Source organism: Pyxicephalus adspersus, chromosome 1, assembly GCF_032062135.1.
Source record: "Pyxicephalus adspersus chromosome 1, UCB_Pads_2.0, whole genome shotgun sequence".
Taxonomy (NCBI): Eukaryota; Metazoa; Chordata; class Amphibia; order Anura; family Pyxicephalidae; genus Pyxicephalus; species Pyxicephalus adspersus.
In genome coordinates this window covers 40,483,544-40,507,012 of record NC_092858.1, presented here as the reverse complement: position 1 = coordinate 40,507,012, position 23,469 = coordinate 40,483,544, and the positions used below count along the sequence as shown (strand labels likewise).

At 35.3% G+C, this 23,469-nt stretch overlaps 1 protein-coding gene across 2 annotated transcripts in view; it reads right to left on the bottom strand.

Moving 5' to 3' along the window:
- Nucleotides 1-7,035: 7,035 nt before the first annotated feature.
- Nucleotides 7,036-23,469, bottom strand: part of STAC3 (SH3 and cysteine rich domain 3) — a 52,582-nt gene continuing 36,148 nt past the window's right edge. For both annotated transcript variants that reach the window (XM_072407656.1, XM_072407647.1), the window contains exons 5-11: nucleotides 16,951-17,048; nucleotides 15,622-15,685; nucleotides 15,161-15,210; nucleotides 12,527-12,618; nucleotides 11,110-11,161; nucleotides 10,766-10,903; nucleotides 7,036-10,521 (exon numbers count right to left, since the gene is read on the bottom strand). In XM_072407656.1, coding sequence (XP_072263757.1) covers nucleotides 10,423-10,521; nucleotides 10,766-10,903; nucleotides 11,110-11,161; nucleotides 12,527-12,618; nucleotides 15,161-15,210; nucleotides 15,622-15,685; nucleotides 16,951-17,048 — 593 coding nt within the window. In that variant the 3' untranslated portion in view covers nucleotides 7,036-10,422. The remainder of the gene's footprint in view (nucleotides 10,522-10,765; nucleotides 10,904-11,109; nucleotides 11,162-12,526; nucleotides 12,619-15,160; nucleotides 15,211-15,621; nucleotides 15,686-16,950; nucleotides 17,049-23,469) is intronic.

Sequence of the window (23,469 nt, the reverse complement as noted above, 5' to 3'; positions counted from 1 at the left end):
CTTTGTGAAATGGTTAAATGTCTGACCGGGTTGTAGGATCTATGGCTGTTTGATTAAAAAGCTGACAAGTAAAGCAGCTGCTGCTGGTAATAATGTGTTCTGAGGGAGCAGATGGCCTGCCTATTTATCAATAACAGCCCCACTTTCATTTGAAGACAACATTTAAGGTAAGTTTTCACCACCATGCAGAAAATACCAATGTCTGACCTTAAAATATAATAGTGCTGCAGCACCTTCTAGTGGTGGATATACCTAACTCTGTAATGTTCCAGATAATTAAATATAATTAACAACTTATTTATTATATCATATTGAGTTATTTTATTATCTGATTATAGTTTATGTTGATGTACTAGGGTGAAAATGCATTAGCCAGAAGTAGTAGTAGGTAGCAGTAGTAGGCTGTGAATGCTAAGGGTCCCATTCAGACCTTTGTGTTTGGTATGGTATGTAATACTGCACAGTACTCAGTTGTGTTTTCTGCACAGTACTGTTGTTAAGGCATGGTCCAAGGTGAAGTATAGTACTATTCCTCTAGGAAGGCACCTCAAGACAAAACCACAGTAGCAAGTAATACAGCTGCACTACAGTGCAGTACAAGGCACATATAGTACATTTTGTGCACTATTTAAACACATTAAAAACACTGAAATGAACCTACTTGGTTCTTTGCTGAAAAGATCTATTTCCCAGGATCCATGGTGTGGTCCCTTACATCTTCCAGATTTGGCGTTCTCTCGACCCTCTAGAATCCTGGCAACCTTTGTTTTTATGATGGCTCAATCATTAGCCGGGGCTTGGAGGGCTGAGAGAGTGGCCTTCAGTGAAGTTAAGTCTAGACTGGATGTATTTATGGTTAATGAGCACCTGACCAGCATTTTGACTGACACCCATGACCTTTTTTGTTCAGGTGTGGGACCGCTAGATTGTTTACAGTCATCCTACTCTCCGGGGCTCCACGGCCCTCTAAAAGCTCGCTGGCTTTTGTACTTATTTTTTCAGTGGTATTCTGGAGGATCTGCAGGCTTCAGGAACAGACTTTTCCCCCGGTTCCTTTCCCTATTTCCTTATGTACTGTGTATTTGATATTCTGTATTGTCTTTTTATATTTAATTTTTCGTGTTATTTTTTGTACTTATGTGATTTTTTTGTATCTGATTTTTTGCTACTATTCCCCAATAAAAACGATTGTTAACAAAAAACACTAAAATGCAGGTAAAACAGTAAATAAAGTATTTTAAATGATTACTTCATTTTTATATTTGGTTTAATAAATTATGTTTTTATTCAATACGCATTGAGTCTCTGTCACTAAAACCATACAGCTTTCCAACCCACTATATTTTCAGCTTCTAGAACAGATGTGAAATATTAAAAAATCTAAAATAAGCTTTACTGTCCTTCCTCTAAAAGTTGAAATGTGAAAGAATTTACAACTTTATTCTGCAGTGCTCTGCTTGATGTTCATGTTTTGAAAAGTAATTCCAGCTCACAGGTCCACTCTTTTCTGAGTTCCTGAACCCCTGGACCCCCATGGATATATAACTGAAGTGTTGGCTTTCTACTGGCTAGGTCAACCAAAGGAATGTATTACATTTTACATCTATATGGTATATCTTGGATGAAATATATTGTACCTACTGGAGGGAGGGTTGCAGGGGAATTCAAGAGAAGGAATGTTGCACCCAGTTATAGGAACCATGGCTGATATCCCGAGGGGTGGGTGTTGTATCTCTGGACCAGGTCCTAATCCAAAGATCTTCACTTTTGCAATGCTGGAACTTTTAGACGCGGGGAGTAAGACACAAGAAATGTATCTATTTTTGGGTTCAGAAATTTCTGATGGCAGTCCTGATTGGGTCATCACCATTTTGGACCTTGCTGGGTATGCAGTAGAAGTTTGATTCAAATAATGAGCCCATCTCCAATTATAGGGATAGCAGTCATTTCATGGAGCGATTTTGGTGAGTGAGTAAGTTAGAGCAGTACACATATATTAATGTTTCTTTGGATATTTTTATTTGCTTGAATTGTGCTTTTGAACTTATACAAAAATGTGACTTTTACAAGAAGAGACAATTCCCTAGCACAGCCCCGTCCCTCTTTGCTCTTTATACCCTTTTCTCCTATAGGAAAGTCTCTGTGCTGGCCAAACATCATCATCCCTCACCATCCTAAATCATTTTTACGTGCCTGTCAGGGAAGAAGCAAAGGGGAATACTACAGAATGCCAATTATGATAAGCAACAGCTCTGAGTCTGCTGGAACTGCTGACTTCACACCAAAGATGGCAGTGCCCAGCAGCAGTCTCAGTGCTTTTGGGTATCCAAACAAGATAAAGCTTACAGGTAAAAAAACCTAAAAAAAATACATTAAACACACATAATACTATTTTGTTTTGTTTTTTTAATAAAAAATTTTATATGGTGACAGGGTCTCTATTTGCTTTGCAAGGCTGTAAAAATTGTACAAGATGCCTTAATGAGATGTGCCTTCACATGCTCTACATCCTACATTTGCATTCAGCATAGCAATATATGGAGAGCACATTCTACAATCAGAGAGACCTGTTTGATGTCTAGGTAATCCAATTATAGACATTATATTCAAGAAGTACCATCCTACTAGTTCTTAAACAGGTGTCCTTGTTGACCTTACCTGAAAAACAGAAACTTAAACCAAGCATTTGGTTATGTCATGTAAAAGTTAACAAGGGTGCATTATTGATGCCACACTATGGATTTTGAAGGAAAAGTGGTGGTGGTAAATTTCCTATCCTATCTGATCAAATGTTTACCCCAAAGGGCAGTAGCCCAGCTGTAGTCAGATTTTATATCTAATGTGGCCATAAAGTACAGCAGGGCATCATTCCTTTCCCCACTTTGTCTAATACCTAATGTTTTGGGTGCATTTTTTACATGCCTAGCCCCCCGGCCCCTTTTTAAATGTTTACATATTTGAAAAACATATTTTTTTTAAAGCCAGAAATAACGAGGGTACGGGGATACTTACAAATCATTTTCATATAGTAAATCTTTATATAGTAAATGACTTTAAGTCAATCAGACGACCTTTGTTATCCCTATCTCCATATGCCTTCTAATCTTGTTGATACATGTTATTTCCCTGAGTTTAGAGACTGAATTCCCTGTGATTTGATAATGTGGCTGCTTTAACACAGCTGTTGAACTGAAAATTACAGCTGCACTTTGATAGATTATACCCCTGATTGTAGATTCAATAGCGTGGTTCAGAGTTTTCAATAGCAATCATGCTCTATTGTTTTAACACTAAAATAATGGATATCCTGTAATCAATGCTAATGTTGAAATAAATAACATCAAGCAAGAACACATGAAATGTTTGTACACAAACGGCTATGGTGCTTGAAAGCGCAATTGTTGTGTCTTACATTCTAGCGTATGTAAGTCAGACTTTAAACCAGATTTTATTTAAAAATAAAAAAAACAAGAATATTTGTGCTTGTACTGTTTGAATTTTGAAGATCATACTTTGACTTATGTGCCTAGTACTACAATTACATGACCACAGTTTTATTGTGATAATGTCGTCATTCATGGCCTTCTGATTTGTCATCTTACCAACTTTTAACAATACTACTGTGGTCTTGTTTATCTCATTTCCTTAAAAAGAAAGCACTTTGGAAGAACTGTTCTGGATTTGGAGAAAACCAGCAGTGAGGCCAGACCTTTAAACTACATAAGTTAAATAAACTAAGGGATCAGTTTATAATACAGGGAATCCGACATTTTCTAAAGCATTCCCTGGTGAATATCACTTACTGCTATTGAAACACATGGACCTGGAAGATTCCAACAAGGGAATGTTTGAGGAAATGTCTGATTCCCTGTTTTATAAATATTGTTGCTCTTATATACATTTTTATGCAGATCTAAATGTCATTAATCTTGATTCACAAAAAAATGATTTATATATATATATATATATATATATATATATATATACTGTAAGTAGAATGCACATTTGGAATTCTATGTAGTTATTAAAATTAAGTTATAAAAAATAATCTATTAATATCATTTCTTACAACACAACAGAAATAGGCCAAATTAAAACCGCCAGTGTAATTACCCTGACCTCAATCGCAGGTGTTTTAATTTTTACAAAATTGTTAAATAATAATTTTAATGAATGTGACGGTGCACATTCCACCATGTTTTGGTTGGCTTCTATTATCTATGGCTGCTCAGCACAGGCACTAACAATGGTTGAGACCTCCCTGAAAGTGATGAAAGTGTATTGCCGCCTATGGTGTCATGATGCACAGCATCTTTAGAGCAAAATTACCTTGAAATTGACATTGAAAACATTTGCCCCATTTTCTTGTATCTGCTCTTTATTCTATACCAGCCTACTTTCATTGTTTCATGCATTATTATGCTTTCTATGCTACTGTCAGGGTCTGTGTCAATAGGTTTTTCTATTTATCTGAACTGCTTCTATCTTCTTACATGCAAAATGAATAACAAGCAGCTTAAATCTGATCTTTGGCAAAAATGTAAATGCGAATTGTTACAGAAGGGTGGAAGGAAGATCAGAAGGAGGTTAACTTGCAGGACAAATACACCTGGCAGTAAACTGTAAATGGTCTCAAATGCATCTAAAACTGATCTCCAATGCAAGTTGAATGCACCTCTAAGGTTCAAGGTAAAACTAACAACACAACATCGTCCAAGCATATTTTGTTATTGTACGAATGAACAAAACTGCCCGGAAAAGGTTCAAATATACCTTTGTGAAGTTTGCTCAACTCTGTTTCAGCATTGAACCCCAGCAAAAATTGTGGGGCTAAATCTAAAAATCTACTGTAATCTAAAAATAAAAATTTTAGAAGATTAGAATATTATTATTATTATTATTTTAGAATATTATTATTAATAATAATAATAATAATAATAATAATAATAAACTGTATTAATAAAGTGCAAACATTTTACGCAGTGATATAGGCTATCTCTGTTTTCATACTTCTTAGTATGTAGTACTTTTTAAAAAGCCAATAAATTATATGTGTTTAGTTGACAAAGTTCTTGCGTCTTGTGATTATTGCTGAGAAAACTGAGAAAATCAGCCTAATTCTGCAAGGATATTGACCCTTTCCCTAGTCTATAGGGACTGACTAACAAAAAACAAGGCCATTTGTATATAATTAGATGATGTAAGGCCCTGGTCCAGTGGGAAAACAAACCAGATGCCAGTCACTCAATTTAGCAAGTCCCCGCTCGGCAGTAGGCAGGGGAAACCATGGTTTGTGGTGGAGAAACGTATTCCACACAACCATAAATGTGAGATACACCAGATCAACTCTCTGAGATTTCAGATAAAAGTGCCCACAGCCATTCAAAAAATTGTCAAATTTGTGGCATTCACCTGAAACTGTCTCTGGCAGAGGAATCTTGGGTTCCACAGAAAGGGCCACCACAGCAGGAACATGATCCTGTCTTTAAAGTTCCTGAGCAGCTACACGATGTGCTGGTTGGTTTATATCGTCATGAGCTGGACTTGTTCATGGAAATCCTCCATGGCGGTGGGTAGTTCTGTTGGCCTGTTGTATTTTAAGGGTGTGTATTGTGGGCGTGTGGAACACGTTTCTCCAGGAGCCACTATACATTCTCCTGCGGACGGGCAATGTCACTACGAGCAGGTGGAAAGAACCACAGCATCCAGTCGGGAAGATAGATATCCCACTCATTTTACAGCAACATTTCATCAAATGGGTTTCCAGAAGGTAAGTAAAGCAATTCTTCTTTTAGCAGGTAAGTATTTTGGCAGCACCCTGTGCTAAGGTCACTTTAAGATTCCTGGTGAAAAGTAGTTGAAAAGTAATTCAAGTACCTGTGATGTATTTGCATTAGAAAAAAAGCAGGGTAAAAATATAAACTATAATGTGAAAATGAAAGTAAAAGTGTTTTTGCTGCAAACTTTGAGGCATGAATTGTTCCACAGTGCCTGCAGCTACAGAGGTCCAATAATGTCTTATTTAAAAACTTATTTAATGTTTGTTAAAAATATGAAGATATTTAAATATCCATAGTCTGGCAATAATTGTGCTTTAAATTTAAATAAAATTTAAATTCTTAATACATTTTTCATATTTAAAACATGTTTGGACTTTTGTACTTAATTATTTTATTAGTATTTATGTTGTCTATGCTACCACGAACATCTATATCCCTCTGCGATAAAGTTAACATGTAATGCAAAATTAATCTTAAGGATTGTGAAATAATTTTGTGTTGTGATTTCCCACAGTGAACAAATTATAACTGATAGTTAATGAACTATTGATTATAAACTCTATAATACTGAAAAATAGTCAACGCTTTTTAAATATTGTATCATTAGGGTTGGCAGCCACCATGGTCTTCATAGTATTGTGTTATAATAGGGAAAAAACATCTGCCTTTCTAATTAAACAATGCAATGAGCCATTATCAAAACAGAGTTTACAGAGTGTACAGAGAGGATCAAGGGAAAGATTTGTCAGTGGAGAAAAGGGATTGGCCCCTGAAACCAAGTAAGTTTTACAGTAGAATTAAAATACTAAATCCTCCAAGCTATAAAAGCATGGCTGCATTGCACTTTATATACATAGAAGACATCATTGTGGGGCCATTACTCAAAAATGATTTCCATATAACTAAACTGCAAATTTAAATACCTAGCCCTCAAAATCCTAATCACTGAATGCTTCACATTAACTTTGTCTAGGTTAACATAAATAAATAAATGAAGTTTTCTAATCATTAATACATCATTAAACCTATAAAATGGTAATTTCTGAATCTGACCTTGTATTAGCATCTTGCAGTCCCTTTTAAGCAGAAGAAACCATACAAGTAGTTTATGTGTTGACAAGAAGCATACTGATATAGAAAGTAGAGTAACAGAACTCATCACTGTGCTGCTTTTCCATTTACTGTCCATTCAATTCCTTTGGTCTGTTCAGGTCAATTAAGATTTAGAAGTAGGTTATAAAAAGAGACAATGGTATCAAGTTATTGTTTTATTTTATTTTTTAGTTGTATATGGTCATTTATCTAGTCATTATTGACTGGAGTTATGATTTACAGATTATAAATAATATCCATTGCCTGCCCCATATAATTTATGACATTTTGGCCTATTCATTGCCTACTACAGAATAGATCTAGCCAAATAACACCTAAATTAGAAATAATGTTTCTGGGTATCAGTAGTTCTGCATAAAATCCTCCAAAAAGCAATAAGTCAAGTCTAACCAGCGCTTTCTCAAGCCTGGAGATGGTAAAGGTTAGTTAAGCTTGAAACCCTGATATTATTAGAGGATTGTGTGCTGTATTGCAAACATGGAATAGAGAGTGTTATACAAACCAGATTTACCAACACTTCCTAAAGATGCAATAGTAAGTGAGATGAATTAAATTAGATAAAATATCTGCAAAAAATTGCTCCCATTGTTGAAGAGTTTCCTTTTTTTTTTTTTTTTTTTGCAGCCATTAAAGAGCTATAAAATGCTCATCACTTGTAGCTTGCCCGTAGTATAAAATGTGCAGCTCACATGACGGACAAAAGTGGCACATAAGTAGTTAACTCATTTCTTCCCTCTGTTCAGTGCAAAGAAGAAAAATGATCATGTAAAACACAGGGATTTTGTCCAACAGGTTTTAAAATCATGGTATCTAATAATTAGCACTTCCAATGTAGGAAGGCGTTGCTACTGCTCTCTAAGGGGCAGCATAAACGTCTTCATCTTTGTCCCATAGCTGCACAAACCTGTAGGATCAGAGCAGGGTTGTTAAAGGTAAATGACTTCCTATTCCAATTTAATGTTTTCAGTTTTCGCTTTGTGACTTTAGCCATTTATTATATCCTTAGCTGCGTAGAGAGGATCAGCAAGCCTTATGAAATGAATATCATTATATCAGGATTTTTGCTAGATATATGACATAATCTTATAAATGCCCTGAAGTTTGAGTTTCAAAAGAACATAGGTGGACAGAGGCGTAACAAGTAATGGTTTTATCACAAGGTTTAAATGTTGTAATAAATATATTGGTGATTCCAGAAGTGGTCAAGTTATTTACAGACAGATATATATATGTTAATGTTTTCAAGGTTTTGCACCTTCCAAAGAACCTTCATAACTATAAGTAGAAACAGTACATGAAACTGAGTAACTGTGGATCCTAGTAGGTATTTATTTGTGTAGCTAAGAAAATCATTACTCATATTTTCCAATGGAAAAAATGTGTTCCACATCCAAAGAGAAGGGCGTATTAAAAGTTGAGATGACACCAAGGTTCAAAGTCAACAGCCAAAATATGACGCAGAACATTTTTTTCCATTTGAATCCCCACACACACTAAAACCCAGCTGTCAATATACGGACATTAAGATTATCACCTCTACCCTCCCCTCCCATTAGCATAGAGAGCCTCCAATTTACCAAGTTGGAAAGGTCATATCATAAAAAACAATAACAGCTAGGATTAGGAAAGGTTTTTAGTTCCTAGGTAATCGAGTTAACAACTTATAGATCCAGAAGCTGTTATTAGGATCATTTTGTTAGCTGAAGCTGGCATTAGACAGGTAACAGCTGGTAAAGTCACAAGGGTTTGTGCTTATTTTGGACTGAGCTTAATAAGTTATCAGTTTTCAGCCCTCAAAGAATGTTCTATAAATACTTGGCTTCAATTGTCAGAAAGTACAGTCAACACAGGTGGTAACTGTCTTCCTGAAATGTACCGTCACAAAAGACTAAAAGGCATGTTTATGAAGGTGTAAAGAGGCTGTTTACCAGATTACAAAACTGATAACATTCATGGAAGTCGTGATCAGCCGAAAAGATGGCCACTTTTCAGCAATCCCAGTTTTTTGCTGATTGACACCTTCAGTATTGAAAAATAGTAATCATCGGATTTATCAAATAGTAATCAGCCTGATTGCCACTTTCTAGTTTTTCAGATTACACTATTATGATAGTGATGTACACCATTATGATAGTAGCATTGTGTATCCAGGTTAGTTTTGTGTATATTATAAGATCTGCTTTAACGTTCCCTTACAAACAGAAGGAAAAGTCTGCAGTATATTACTCCTCCAAATGCTTTATTTACTGTAGATATAAAATATGTAGGAAATATGTTACCAAACTGAGTTGTTTCTCATCTGCCCCACTGTAATATCCACAGCATACAGTAAGTAACGTAAATTATCCAGGTTATTTGCTAGCCTTATAAACAGGACAGTTTGCTAAATTACTTTGTCATATTCTAACATATGAGTACAGCAGCCTATAAGACATATTTGTTCCAAAGCCATTGCCGGCAAACGTAAACCATATTTGGCAATATAGCGATTTGTCTATTGCATTATATTTAAATCAAACCAGCAACATATTTCAACAATGCAACAGAAATAGCATAGAATAAATAACAGTAAACATAGAGATTTCCAATGGTATATAAATGACATAAAATGTAGGACTTTGTTGTGCATTTGCATTTGTTTATTTAGAATTTTATTATTGCATTGATTTGATGTTTGTTTAGGGCTTATGTAGAAATGTTTTCTTACCAGATCTTTATTGGTAGTCACAGTGAGGATTTAACCCATTACTCCATTTTGTTAATGGCTAGAAATACCCATTTGACTACTCAGCTTCGTTCTGATAGAGGTCTTATAAATTTATCTGTAACTCAACAACTTTGACATAGACAAACATACAAATCAGATCTTGTAATGTGTAATGTTTTGGCAAGGCTGTACATCCAGTCCTATCTTGTTCTGTGGGTGTAGAATGACAGGGACCGTAACATGACAAATACTGACTGTATGTGTTCATAATAGATCATGAATACAAAAGCCATGGGACTGAATTACAGACATGATGACTATGCAGCACAACTCCTCTATTGCATACCATAAATATGTTCCCTCAAGATCCATTGTGTTGACCAGGGGGCCAATAAAGAGTAATACAAATACATTAAATAACTGTGGAATTTTAGTTCACATTATGCTAAATCCAACACATTTCAAGCACTTCCTATGATAACTAGTTTCAGTTTGCATATCCCTATTTTTAAAAGTGTTGAGAACTAAACCCTCAGAACTTAATGGACCAAAGAGAAGGAACCTTTGACCAGGTCAACAACCTAAAGGTGGTCTAGTAATTGGCATCCAAAGTTCAGACAGAACTGTGGTAATAGCACAACTTTTAATAACTTTCTCAATTCAATTGTCCATAAAGGTAACAACGAATAACATCTCTGGTCTCCAGCTGAGCTGTAATTCCTTCAAGTGCTCAGAAATGGCTGCACTCATAACATTATTGAGCATTTCATTCCATTTCTCCATTCCTGTTAGATAATTGATCTCCATTCCTATTCTTCTTCTTCATATTTCTTGCAGGAAGTCTACAGGGAAAAGACCCACCTTACGTCCTGTCAGAACTTTGATGTAACCATTTACTTCCTCTCCTTTTTGTACAACAATCTAGAGAAAAGACACAGAAATTACAATTTTGTTGTTTCAGCTTGTGGTGGACCTACAGAGCTGGACTAATTGTATTCTAATTAACGGGTATGCGTGAGACACCCGAGGTGACAGGTTCTTCTAGTTTCAAATTGGTTTCCTTGAAGGTAAATTATGATACTACATACATATTTATGTTTATAAAACTAGTATGGATATAGTATGTTTATAAAACTAATGCAGTAACATGTTACAATATACATACCTGATCTTTCTTCAGTGTAATCTGTCCAATCTCTCTGTTTCCAACAAATGACCGAGTAACTTTGTAAACTCTCTCCCCAGCACGCACCCGGATGATGAAGTTAGCAGGAAAGTAACCGGCTTTCTCTCCTATCTTTCCCTAATGGATAAACAGAAGATTGTAAAGGTAAGGCTATGTGTTAATGAATTTTCCAAATAGGTACATGCAATTTTAGTAATAAGCTGCACTACTTCCTTTAATTTAGCAGCCATTGTCAACTGGGTGCAACCCATGCAGCACAGCTTTGGAGATACCAACAAATACGTATACGTATTTACGTACGTATACCAATAAATATTACTTACTCTCCACCATTCTTCATTGGAGTCATCAATAACTGTAATTCTGTCTCCAGCCCTGATAGAAAGTGCAGTGTTTTAGCACAGGGAAAAAGAGACAACAAATATATGGTTACAATATATTATGAAGTCTAAAATCCATGTGGCAAACAAAAACCAAAACAGAAACCTAGCAAAACATCCTATATTTAATATAAAAAAACTTTTTTAAAATATGGGTTGTATTTGCAAATTCTTTATGCCATATACGAATATATGTGAACAGAACATCAAAGAGAGTAGCCTAGGAGAAGGATGTAGCAAAGTAAAGCGAATAACATTTTCTAGAAGAAAATAAAGGGCCCACTGCAGGGCAAAGTTTGTCTTTTCTCTGGAGTTCAAATTTTAAAAGCCTAGCTAAAAATTGTATTTTTTTAGGAGCAGCTTGTGAACCATCCTTTACTGATGTTTGTTCGCAGACATTCAAATTAAAACACACAAACGAATGGTTTATATATAAATAAACATAAAACCGGACCTTCCTTAAAAAGGGAAAGTCTGCTCACACTCTGTGGTTTCCCCTCCTAAATCACTCTTAATGGCCCTGATTTATTAAAGCTTTCCAAGGCTGGAGAGGATACCCTTTCATCAGTAAAGCTGGGTGTCCCAGCACCTTGGAACTTACTATTTGTCATTTACTATTTGTTAGCAAATGTTTTCAATCCTGGACCAAATCCATCCCAGGTTTTCTGGATCACACAGCTTCACTGATGGAGTGATGAAGAGTATCTTCTCCAGCCCTGGAGAGCTTTAATAAATTAGGCCCAATAAGTGAGAAATTTACCTAAAAAGGAAAAAAAAAAAAACAGACTTATACTTACCCTACCCGTTTTCCTCCAACTCTGCCTAGCACAGGGGTTCCCAACAGGTGAATCGCGATCTACCGGTAGATAGAAAAGGCAACGCAAGTAGATTGTAGTCCTGCCTTTCAAAGTAAACTCTACCGCACACAGGAATTATTAAGTCCACATTTTTATTGTTGGTTGATCACATTGACTTAGTCATTTTAAAAGTAGCTCGCAAGCCAAAAAAGTGTTGGCACCCCTGGCCCAGGACATCTCAATCCTTACAAGATGATTTCTGTAAATTGCAGAGCAGACAAATCTCACAAAAAGACAATCTTGTAATAGACTTGAGTGTCTTCTTGGAAACGTTTTTCTACTCTGTATTCCACGAAAATCCTTTTGGAGGGACATTGCCATCACACCTACCAAGGCAGAACACACTGGTATGCTTCGATTTTTTTGTTTTAGCTGCATATTTGTGTAGCTATTATGTAGGAGTGTAAAGTAGGGGATTTAGAGAGTATAAATGAACCTTTAAATTTAGGACAAAGGCCTCTTTAATGGGAGTAAACAGCAATAAGAGAATGAAAAATACTTACTGGAAATCAAGGTCATCTTTTTCTAATGCTTTAAATCGGTAAAGAGCAACAAAATAATGAGATTGCATAAACCCTGGCTGTGTCTTCTTATTCTGCAACAGTCAAAGAGAACAGTGTGAAATACAAGCTATTTCTATCATAGCAGGCATTCACTGACATCTGGACAGTGTGACAATGCTGTGGTTGAGAAAGCATTTAGCTAATGCAGTCAAAATGTAATAGATACAGTGATCTGTAATAATGTACTTGATAGAAAATATTTTTTTTGAATTTGAGTTTTAATATTTTAATTATTGATTGTAGACTAAGGCTATTATTATGCATCCAGTGGCCTACTCTTATACCTGCTAAGTCATTTGTAGCAACTGTACATTATATAATACATAAACTCTAGGTAAGTATGTCTAGTCCAGTCGAGTATGTTTAATCGTTTGACAAGAAGTGAGCTTGCCAGATAAATAATTTAAGCCTGTTTGCCATTGCAATAAATACTAGCTTGTACAATGATTTTAGAAAAATTACCAGCTAAAAAAGACAATATGCACTTATCAGCTAATTTAAACTTTAACTGTTTGTACATCATTTGATTAAACGAGAGTACCTAGATTTGGGGTATATATGAATATACAGAGGTTGTATTGTGATATATATAATGATATAAGCAGTTATCACAGAGTATTAAAATGTATTAAAATTAAAACAGGACATCTAGAAACACAAAATCTTTAATTCAAAAAGCTTTACAAAAGCAGAAGGATCGTTATTTTCTACTGTGTGACTGTAATTTCTAAATCTCATTTGACTTAGCTAAAAATAAACATTATCATTTTTATGAATCATTATCTTGGTGTATTATCTTTTGTGAAATGAGCCTATGGTATTTGAATCAATCTCCTGAATCGTTTACATATTTATCAATTAAATCATATTACATATTTATCTATTTATTAATAAAATAATCCACTCAGCAAATGTCTATATAATAACCAGTTAAGATACCCATATATATTATTGAACATCTTCCAGTATGTGTTTGGCTTCCAGTCAAGTTCTCAATAGCCACATGCTTTGCCAGATGTATGTTGATCCCCAGCAACAACAGTCATCCCTGTTTCCAAAAAAAGCATTCGGGGAGTGATCTCTATCATGTCTGGATAAAGTGGTGGTGATGGGGGGATATGGTAATTTTATTTTCTTGCGCTTAATAATATAATATTTTAATTGACAAGTTTAAACTAAAAGCTTAATTATTCAATTGATAATATACAGTGTATATTATAATACAGTGTATATAATAATTCAATATAGTGTAATATTATGTAATTAAATATGATAAGTCATTGCTTGATGCACTGCTCTACCTGTAGTGCTAAAGTACATTTCTTGCTAGATACTAAATGTATTTTGCTGAAAATTGCTTTAAAGAATAACTGTGGCTATCTTGTGTCCCTCGCTTCCCTTCATATATGCACCCAAGATCCAGTGGTGGTGCTTTGTGTAAAAATAATCACTTCTTGTTATCTTTATTTTCCCAAAACAAAACTAAGGTAGATTTTTTGAGGGTTAAGCGACTAAGTAATAATATAATACATATGCAGGCTAACTATACCAGAAATATTATTTAGCTGTAAGTAGGGATGAGCGAGAATGCCTCCGAACTTCTGATGGGTCCGCAAAATTTCGCCCAACCAACTCCGCAAATTCTATTGACGTCCAGGGTATAGGTTCCCTCGGTCCCTGGGCTGTTACAGGTGGGTGCCTCCAATCAGCTGTGACTTCAGGCAAACTCAGGTGAACTCTCAATGGAGATTCTCCATTGAGAGTTCACCTGAGTTTAGTTCTGAGTTTAGTTCCCACCGTACAGCCCGTACTCATTGATAAGTACAGCCCAGTGACCGTGGGAACCTGTGACCATAGCTAATTGGAGGCACACGGGTGCCTCCAATCAGCTGTAAATGCACGCGAACTCAAATGAACTCTAAATTCGGCCAGAACACGACCTCCTGGAGAATCGCAAGGCTGTTCTCGCTTACATGTTCTGTAAGCGAGAAAGGCCCAAATCGCCGCAAGATCGAAATTACAAACTTTGCTCACTCATCCCCAGCTGTAAGGGTACAAAGTTTGTTTATCAACCTGAGAAATGAGGATTTGTCTAGCAGCCCCATAGAATTTTGTGCTGTATTGTGAGGGAGCCACCATGACTATTCTGGATGCAAATGAGCATGAATCTCAGGTAAGCATACATATGTGAAGGGTAAGGTCTGTGTAATGTAGGGCACAATGGGTCTGTACATTGTGTGAAAGTGCCCTTATCTTTGAATAAATCTCTCCCAGCACTAGATGCACATATTACAGAGAATTACAGCTGCCATCCTTGTACTTCATGGTGATTCACAGGCACCCAAAGCCAGTGGAGACCTCCATTACTGATGGCTTCAAGTTTATTGTAATGGACTTTTAGTACATGTTAAAAAGTTTTTACAACAAAATCAGCATAATTAGTAATAGCTTTGAAACTGTTATTTACAAATAATGAAATTGCAAAGTTAAATTAGTCTTTCAAGAAGTTAGTGGCCCCAAAATCACTTGCCTGCCACTGCTCTAGAACAAAAACATTTGCAGACCAGCAATTACCTTTGCATCCTGTGCATTTTTGTCACCTTTCTTGTCACCATCAGGAGAATCTGGGATTAAACAAGACAACAGTGGTGAAAATGACAGCCCTTGTGTAGCACATTTCATTTGGAGACCTCAAAGCTCTTTTCAGAAACAATTAAAACACAGGATTTGCAATTATTATTACTCATTTATAATTGGCGCTCATTATCTGCATGAACAGGATAAAAGGCTGAATTGACCTTCGGCAGAATCATAAGTCTGACCTTCATGTCAGAGACAGTATTACGGAAAGCAGCCATTACTGGTTAATCTGTGTGTTTGACATATATTTGTTCATAGGTTGTAGGGTTTAACTGTACATAATAACACATTTATAAAAAGAATATACCACACAAAAACACAAGTAAGTACAGTAAACCTGCACATTTAAAACTGATTAGGTAGAACCATTCAAATATAGAAGGGCGAATTCTCACCTCCTTCTTGCTTGCCTTCTACTGGTTTGGGGGGCTCAGGCTCCTCATCAATCATAGCAGCAGGCTAAGGGGAAATGACCCGGTTATGTAAATACAGGCAGATAAACACAAGGGCAGTTTTAATTAAATGGGACTCTTTTATCCAAAGACTTCACAGTATGTTATGGACACAATTATCATATCAGTGCTTGGCTCATTTTCTATTCAAGCACTGCACTAGTTTTACAGCAATGAAAGGCTAGAAAGACCTTGGAAAACTCATATTTCAATTCTCAGGAGAGTTTCTAGAACAAAAACCGTTAAAACATACATTTTTTATTTAAAATTTGATCAATTTTAGCTCAGAAAACAACTATATTTAATGGGTAAGTTGACTTATAAAAAAAAGAATTGTATTCATTTACTATACCAATAACTCTTGCTAAGTCACTTTTTCTTTTTTCCAAACCATATCCAGCTTTGCAGATCCCTTCATCCTCCTGACAAAAGTGCATTTTGCCTTAAAAACTTGCAGTTTATGTCATATCATTATTTTCAATGCTGGTATTGAGTATAACTAGGGTCTTTAAAGACCTGAGACATTGATGTTCACCAATATAATTGGCAGCGTGATCAAGATGAAAAGGTTTAGAACAGAATTCTGTACCCACTATCTCATAATCCTTTTCTGTACTGCCTAGTTGGAAAGTCTTCCATGGGGATAGATTGGCCCTTAGAAAGATGACTCCTAAAACTGAACACATAGATCCCATGGCTGAGCTGCACATGAATTTAAATATGTGCATCAGCCCTATCTATAGGAAAAACAGGGGACAATCCTATGTAGTTCATTATTGTAGTCATTATTTACCACAAATAAAACATTTTATTACCAATTTTTAAAAACTGCAATTGCATGCTACCTGCTGGGAGACCCAGTGCACATGGTGCTGATGCCCACATCCAGCAGTACCATTGCTTTTCAATGGTTAACCATAAAGCTGTCATCAACAGTGACTTTATTTACCCACAAATAAGCCATTGAGCCATCATTGCGGTACTTTTGACCCAGTACACACTTAACATGGTACCACAATTCAGTTTGATTATATAATTACACATCCAGGTTTAAAAAGATGATTTGTAATGCTAATAGTAAGACATGACTTGATTCTGATTTAGTTTTTAATTTATGGCAGACAATTGTTCCTTGTATAAAAGTACATTGGACAGTTGTTACATTGACTATAAATCACAGGGTATTTTGTCCTCCGACATTTGGGCCCTTTCTAAAATAAGGCCTAACTAGGAACAATAATTTTCTTTAAATTTAAAGTTTGGATTTCTTACATTTTTCTTGTCATCTTGTCCCTTTTTTCTCTCCTTATTTGCCATAATAACTCCAGTTCTCAGAGTATCAAACACTGGGTCTGTGCGGTTGGCAGCAGCTGTGACACAAAGAACAAAAATTCCATATTATTACTTAGGAAACCAATCCATTTTATCCCACCAAACCAAAGAGGTTCTATCATGTCAATAAAATGTAATACTTTGTTGCCAAAGTTTGTTTTGTTGTGTGCTGTGACTACAGGTGTGTAAAAGATAGAGACAAAGAAGTTATCGGTTTGCCATATTACTTTCCAAAAAGTATTTAACCAGAAATAGAAAAACTTTCAGCAGATCATCCAAGCATTGGTTGTTGCTATTTAAAGTACACCAGCATTTAAAGTATAACACAACAATAAAATTATAATGTATTGCCGGTTACAAACATAGATATACGGTACGTTTTTTCAGCTATTCTCTGTAAACTACAACTCTACTATGCAAAGAGGAGAAACAGGTTGTAGGCCAAATCAAAAGAGATTCCTAGGGTGACAAAATTGTACCTCAAGAAGATCCCCAGGTAAAAATAAACGAAAGGGGTATGAAAAGGCAGGTAATGTTATTGTTTTACTTTCTGTAATATTTAAGGTCTTTATTGGTTGCACCAAAGAGAGAGGCCTAATATCATTCTTCTATACTATTAAAGAGTCACAGTTAAAAAGTGTCATTTCCTACTATCCCTACCTTCTTTAAACCATAGATACAGGTGTACAGAAGCAATAAAAAATGTTTTAATTTTTTAAACACTAAATAAATAAATATATATATATATATATATATACAAAAGTATATAAAATATGTATGAAAGTATGATGGAATGTAGAGTTAACCAATATTGTGGATTCCCATGCATATTCTTTATTTAAGAACAAGTACATATTGTTCATTCACGGCAGACATGTTGGTATTCTGATATTTGGTAATAAGGTTGGCAGGATATTACTCTTGGAGCACAGAAAGGAAAGATGTCATCTTTATTGACAGTAGAGCTCACATAGGGCAAAAGAGAAGAAGAGCTTTAACTTTTCTACCTGGTTTAAAGTTGCTATGATATTATAAAGAAGAGTGACCATATATGTTAGATTTTTGTCACCCACACGTAACTGGATGTATAGGAGAAAACAATATAAATATACAAATTATGGAGGCCTGCATTAAAAAAATCCTAACACACTTAGGAAATGTGAATAATGACCAAGCTACTATTTACTTTACAATCAACCCTTATATTTAAGTATTTCAAAAACTGGTGGTAAAGAAAATAGAACAGTTGTTAACTCTTCTGCCCAAGTTTGAACTAGACACAGGCCTTCAAATGACTTTTGTACATGTAGCACTGTTTTGATGTGATATCATGGTGAAGATCTGTGTGGTAACATCTATGGGGACACTAACCCACAGTAGTATAAACACTGATATCATCATTATTAACCAGAAGCATAAAACTGCTTGTGCCATTTTACTTCACAATATCTTAATTAGTTTAAAACAAGCCACGGGACATCTCTTAGCAAAACAACAAACAGCATGTTCTAATTAATAAAACAATTAAAAGGAGACACAGAAATAGCTTGCTTCCTTCATACATTCTTACAAACAATTAGAGAAAATAATCTTTTATAAAGACTTTTTCCATCCTTCCACTTATGAATAACCTCTTCAGTGTGCTCTGAAAAGTTGATGGGGCTCATTTAAAGTGTATCAGTAGGACTGATATAATTAAAAGCAATTTGCTAGAACGTGATTTCTGTAATGATTACTATACTGATTAGTAGAAGACAACATGCTTTGAAAAGGGGTGAAGTAAAGGACACGCCTATTGTACAATTCAATGGGGATGATGCGGTAAATTTGAGTTTAGGTTGTTACATAGTTACATAGTTACAAAGTAGCATAGGTTGAAAAAAGACATAAGTCCATCATGTTCAACCACCAGGGAAATAAACATATGCCAGATATAAAACCCTATTGACATAGTTGGTCCAAAGGAAGGCAAAAAACCCCTGGTACAATTTGCTTCAACAAGGGAAAAAAATTCCTTCCTGATTCCATGAGGCAATTGGATGTTCCCTGGATCAACAGTCACTGTTATCTTTACTTTAAAGCCCTAATACCCAGTTATATTCTGCGCTTCTAAAAAAACATTCAGCTTTTTCTTGAGGGAGCCGATTCCACATTATTACAGACCTTACAGTGAAGAATCCTTTCCTTATCCGGACCTTAAACTTCTTTTCCTCAAGACGCAAAGACTGCCCTCTTGTTCTTTGTAATGATCTCAAAGTGAATAATGGGGAAGAGAGTTCTCTATATGGACCATTTATATAGTTATACAGGGAGATCATATCCCCCCTTAAATGTCTCTTCTAAAGGGAAAAAAGATTCAGTTCAGCTAATCTCTCCTCATAGCTGAGCTCCTCCATTCCTTTTATTAGTTTAGTTGCCCTTCTCTGCACTCTCTCCAATTCCACAATGTCCGTTTTGTGAACTGGTGCCCAAAACTGGACTGCATATTCCAGATGTGGTCTGACTAATGCTTTGTACAGGGCAGGATTATGTCTCCATCTCTGCAGTCTATTCCTCTTTTAATACAAGAAAGTACTTTGCTAGCTTTGGATATATTACAGCTTGGCATTGCATGCTGTTATTAGGTCTATGATCTACCAGAACCCCCAGTTCCTTTTCCATTTCTTACTCCCCCAAATATATTCCCCCTAGACAGTATGAAGCATGCATGTTGTTAGCCCCCAAGTGCATAACTTTACATTTATCTATTTTAAATGTCATTTGCCACTTGGCTGCCCAATCAAACAGTACATCCAGGTCTGCTTGTAGATTATAGACATCCTGTATGGTCTTAATTCCATTACATAGTTTGGTGTCATCTGCAAACACAGAAATTGTACTTTTTATCCCAAACTGTATATCATTTATAAAGATGACTATCACTTATAATATTATTTTCTAGCAGAAACTCCCCTCTGTGGTTCTTTATCAAACTCTCTATTACCTTTCCAACTATGGCCGTTAAACTGACCGGTCTGTAGTTACCTGGTAATGACTTTGCTCCCTTTTTGAAGATAGGAACCACATTTGTCCTAGTCCAGTCCATCGGTACCATGCCAGTGAGTAAAGAGACTCTAAAAATTAGAAATAATGGCTTTGAAATAACCGAGCTCAGCTCTTTGAGGACATGTGGATGTAATCCATCAGGTCCTGCTGCTTTGTCAATCCTAATTTTGCCCAACTGTTTCAGAATCACATCAATTTTGAGCCATTTTGACTTATTTAAGGCAATGACATAGCTTTTATGAATTTGGACTTTGAACCTTTGTGTACACAGAGTTAAAAAAAAGTGTTTAGTAAATGCGCCTTTTCTTTATCCCCAGTTACCAACCCAGAGACAACCTTTAAGGGGCCTACATGCTCAGATCTAAGCTTTTTGCTATTAATATATTTTTAAAAACATTTGGGGGTTTGCCTTACTTTCCTTTGCAATCTGTCTTTCATTTTGAAGTTTTGCACATTTTATCACCTTTTTACATTCTTTTCTGATTTATTAAAGCTTTCCAGGACTGGAGAAGACAGGCAATCATGGGTGCACCTTGGTAATCCAGCAAATCCAGAATGTATCTGGTCCAGGATTGAAAACATTTGCCAACTAATAGCAAATACATTTTAAGAAATCTATTCCAGGTTTGCTTGATCACCCAGGTTCTCCCATGATTGCCGTTCTTTGGAAAGCTTTAATAAATCAGGTCCATTGTTCCAAAAGCTGGAACGTTTTCATGACCTTAATTTTCAGTCAGGGGTAATCATGATGTGGTATTGTGTATCTGTAAAGCATAGGTATTGGGTCTCTGAATAATTAAAAATCAAACACAGTATTCTTTGCATTAAGATTTAACATAGGATTCTCCTAAGGAAGGAAATGGACTTAAAATGTCAGATAACAACCATGTGACATTGTCATTAACTGGACCTTGATTTCATGTTTTCATTGCACAAAAACCGCAAAAGTTTCACTATTTGTATCTTGTTTTATTTATTTGTGATTGTCCATTTATATAAATGAATGGGATAAAGTTCTTATGATGTTTCTTCAGTTGAAGGTGAAGAACCTTTGAATTAGAACATTAAAAAGGAAAACAATTCTCCCACTATGTGTGAATTAAATCTAACATGATTTCAGTGCGTCACAAAATAAAAATTGTTGATAACCCTAATGAGTTTTTAAATAACTCTTTTACATCCTTCCTTGGCTTTTATTTTCTTACAGTTTCTATGTACATTTTGTGTTCATATATGTATATGTTATGTTTTGTGTTATGTATATGTTATGTATATGTTTATGATCATTTTTGTAGCACCAAATTTAAAATCTTGAGGGAGGGACACACTTTAGCTTGGGTGCCAGGGGACTTTGTCTTGTCTCTGTAAGTGTTTATATATACCCCTATTAAGTTTCTCACTTCAATTGGACAAAACATTTTAGATTCCCTAAAGTATTGCCATATTTGTATGGAAGGTGTTTGGCACAAGGTGGAAATGGCTGTAGACTGAAATGGAAAAGGACATTTTACTAATAATTTCTAAAACTATTGGTATATAAAATTCTATTAAAGATGGAATTTTACTTTAAAATAGGACAACATACATAAGTTTACTGGAACATTCGTGTTTATTATATAATTATTTGATCCTTGGTTTTTCTTTATAGAAATAGCAGCTTTTAAACAGCAAATGTGTTTTTATTCAATAGATTAATGTCATATTTGGGTATAGAGAGCTTTGGAGTTAATATTTTGGATTATTATGTGATAGGCAATAAGCAGAAGATGATGATTTTACAAAAAAAAAAAACTTTAGTGAATAGAAGAAATACAGTAAGGAAAAAAATGATGAATTGATTTCTGTCACATCGTCTTTAAGTAACGCTATCAAACTCTATAAATATTCTCTTGTAATATTATATTTTCATTTGTGTAGCAGTAGCAATGTAGGGTTTATGAGACAATGTACCACCATATGTTTAAAATCACACATGCGTAAAAGTGTTTCTCGACCTTTTCTTTAACTTATGGGGAACCCTTGAAATAACTTTCAGGTCTTCAGGAAACCCCTGCTATAATTACTATATCCACAGGACACAGTACATTAGTGTTGCGGTGATTAGGAAGAATGCCTCTTCTATTTCTGGCCAGTGGAAAGAATGTCACTCTTACAGATATCCAAAAAGATCATTGGTGTCACTTACCTGAGAGTCACTAATTTGCTCATTTCCCAAGGAACCCCTAGAAACCCTGGAGGAACCCCGGTTGGGAAACACTGGTCTAACTAATGTATAAACCAAGTCAAGAACATTTTACCACATTCTAACTGCATCTTGGTGGTAGTGAGATTTGAGGAAAACTGGACCGTGCATTTAAAAATACACAATTTGAAGACAAGAGGATAAACTGAATGGTTAGCACCTTCCTGTGTTTCCATGATTTTACTGCAGGCACTGCAATTTCTTAATACATCCCAGGAACATGTTGTCCCCCCAACAAAATAAATTGACCTTGGATAAGGTCCCTTGAAGGACATTGAGCAACATGATAATAAAAATAATGGGAAATCTTTAAACCATATATTAAACCAATCTTTTTTACCATACATGACAATGCTAGCTTGTAAAAACTCAGTAAAAATTATTTACCCCTTTAATTGGAATGGCAATCAATGCTTGGATACTCAAGCCCAATTTAGCAAGGTCAGCTAACTTGACCATAACTTTATCTATATTTCCCAGTTTCTTTAGGGCATACAGTATACAGCTTTTACTTGGTAAATTGTTCTGATATACCCTGCTCAGTTTTTTTATTATAGGCTGGAAAACAGACACAAACTTGGAAAATTCATTTTACTTTAATAGCATAAAATCTTTACAGGTTGCTTTTTATTTTTATAGCTAAAGCTGGCTGATTTAGTCTTTCAATGTGCCTTTGTCTGTTACCCATTTTACTCCCCCTCCTTTTTTTCTTTCTTCCCTACTTTTATTCCTGTGAACTTTCTGTTTTGTATAAAACAAGTCCAAAAAGCACAGGAATTATATTTCACAGCCATATCCAATTATAATAATCAGAAGCCTGTGAGTTCCCCTACCATTAGGTGCTGGAATGTCTGGTATTTTTTGATGTTTGAGGTATTGTTTGTCAATCTCTGAATGCTATTAGTTCTACATTTTAGCGTCTTCTCAGAAATGTGTCTGTATCAGTGACGGAAACCAAGGAGCACATTTATCAAATGTTGCATTGCTTAAAAGTAACAATGTTTAAAAGTTTTTGGGAAATCTCTATTTAATGCCATTTTTAAACATACATCTCTATGCCTTTTTACCAAAAAAAATAATAATTGTGGAATGAATTCAGTCACTTTTATCCTCCCCTTTGAAAGTACAGAATGACACAAGGAGAATCTGTGGTGTTTGTTTCCAACCTCTTT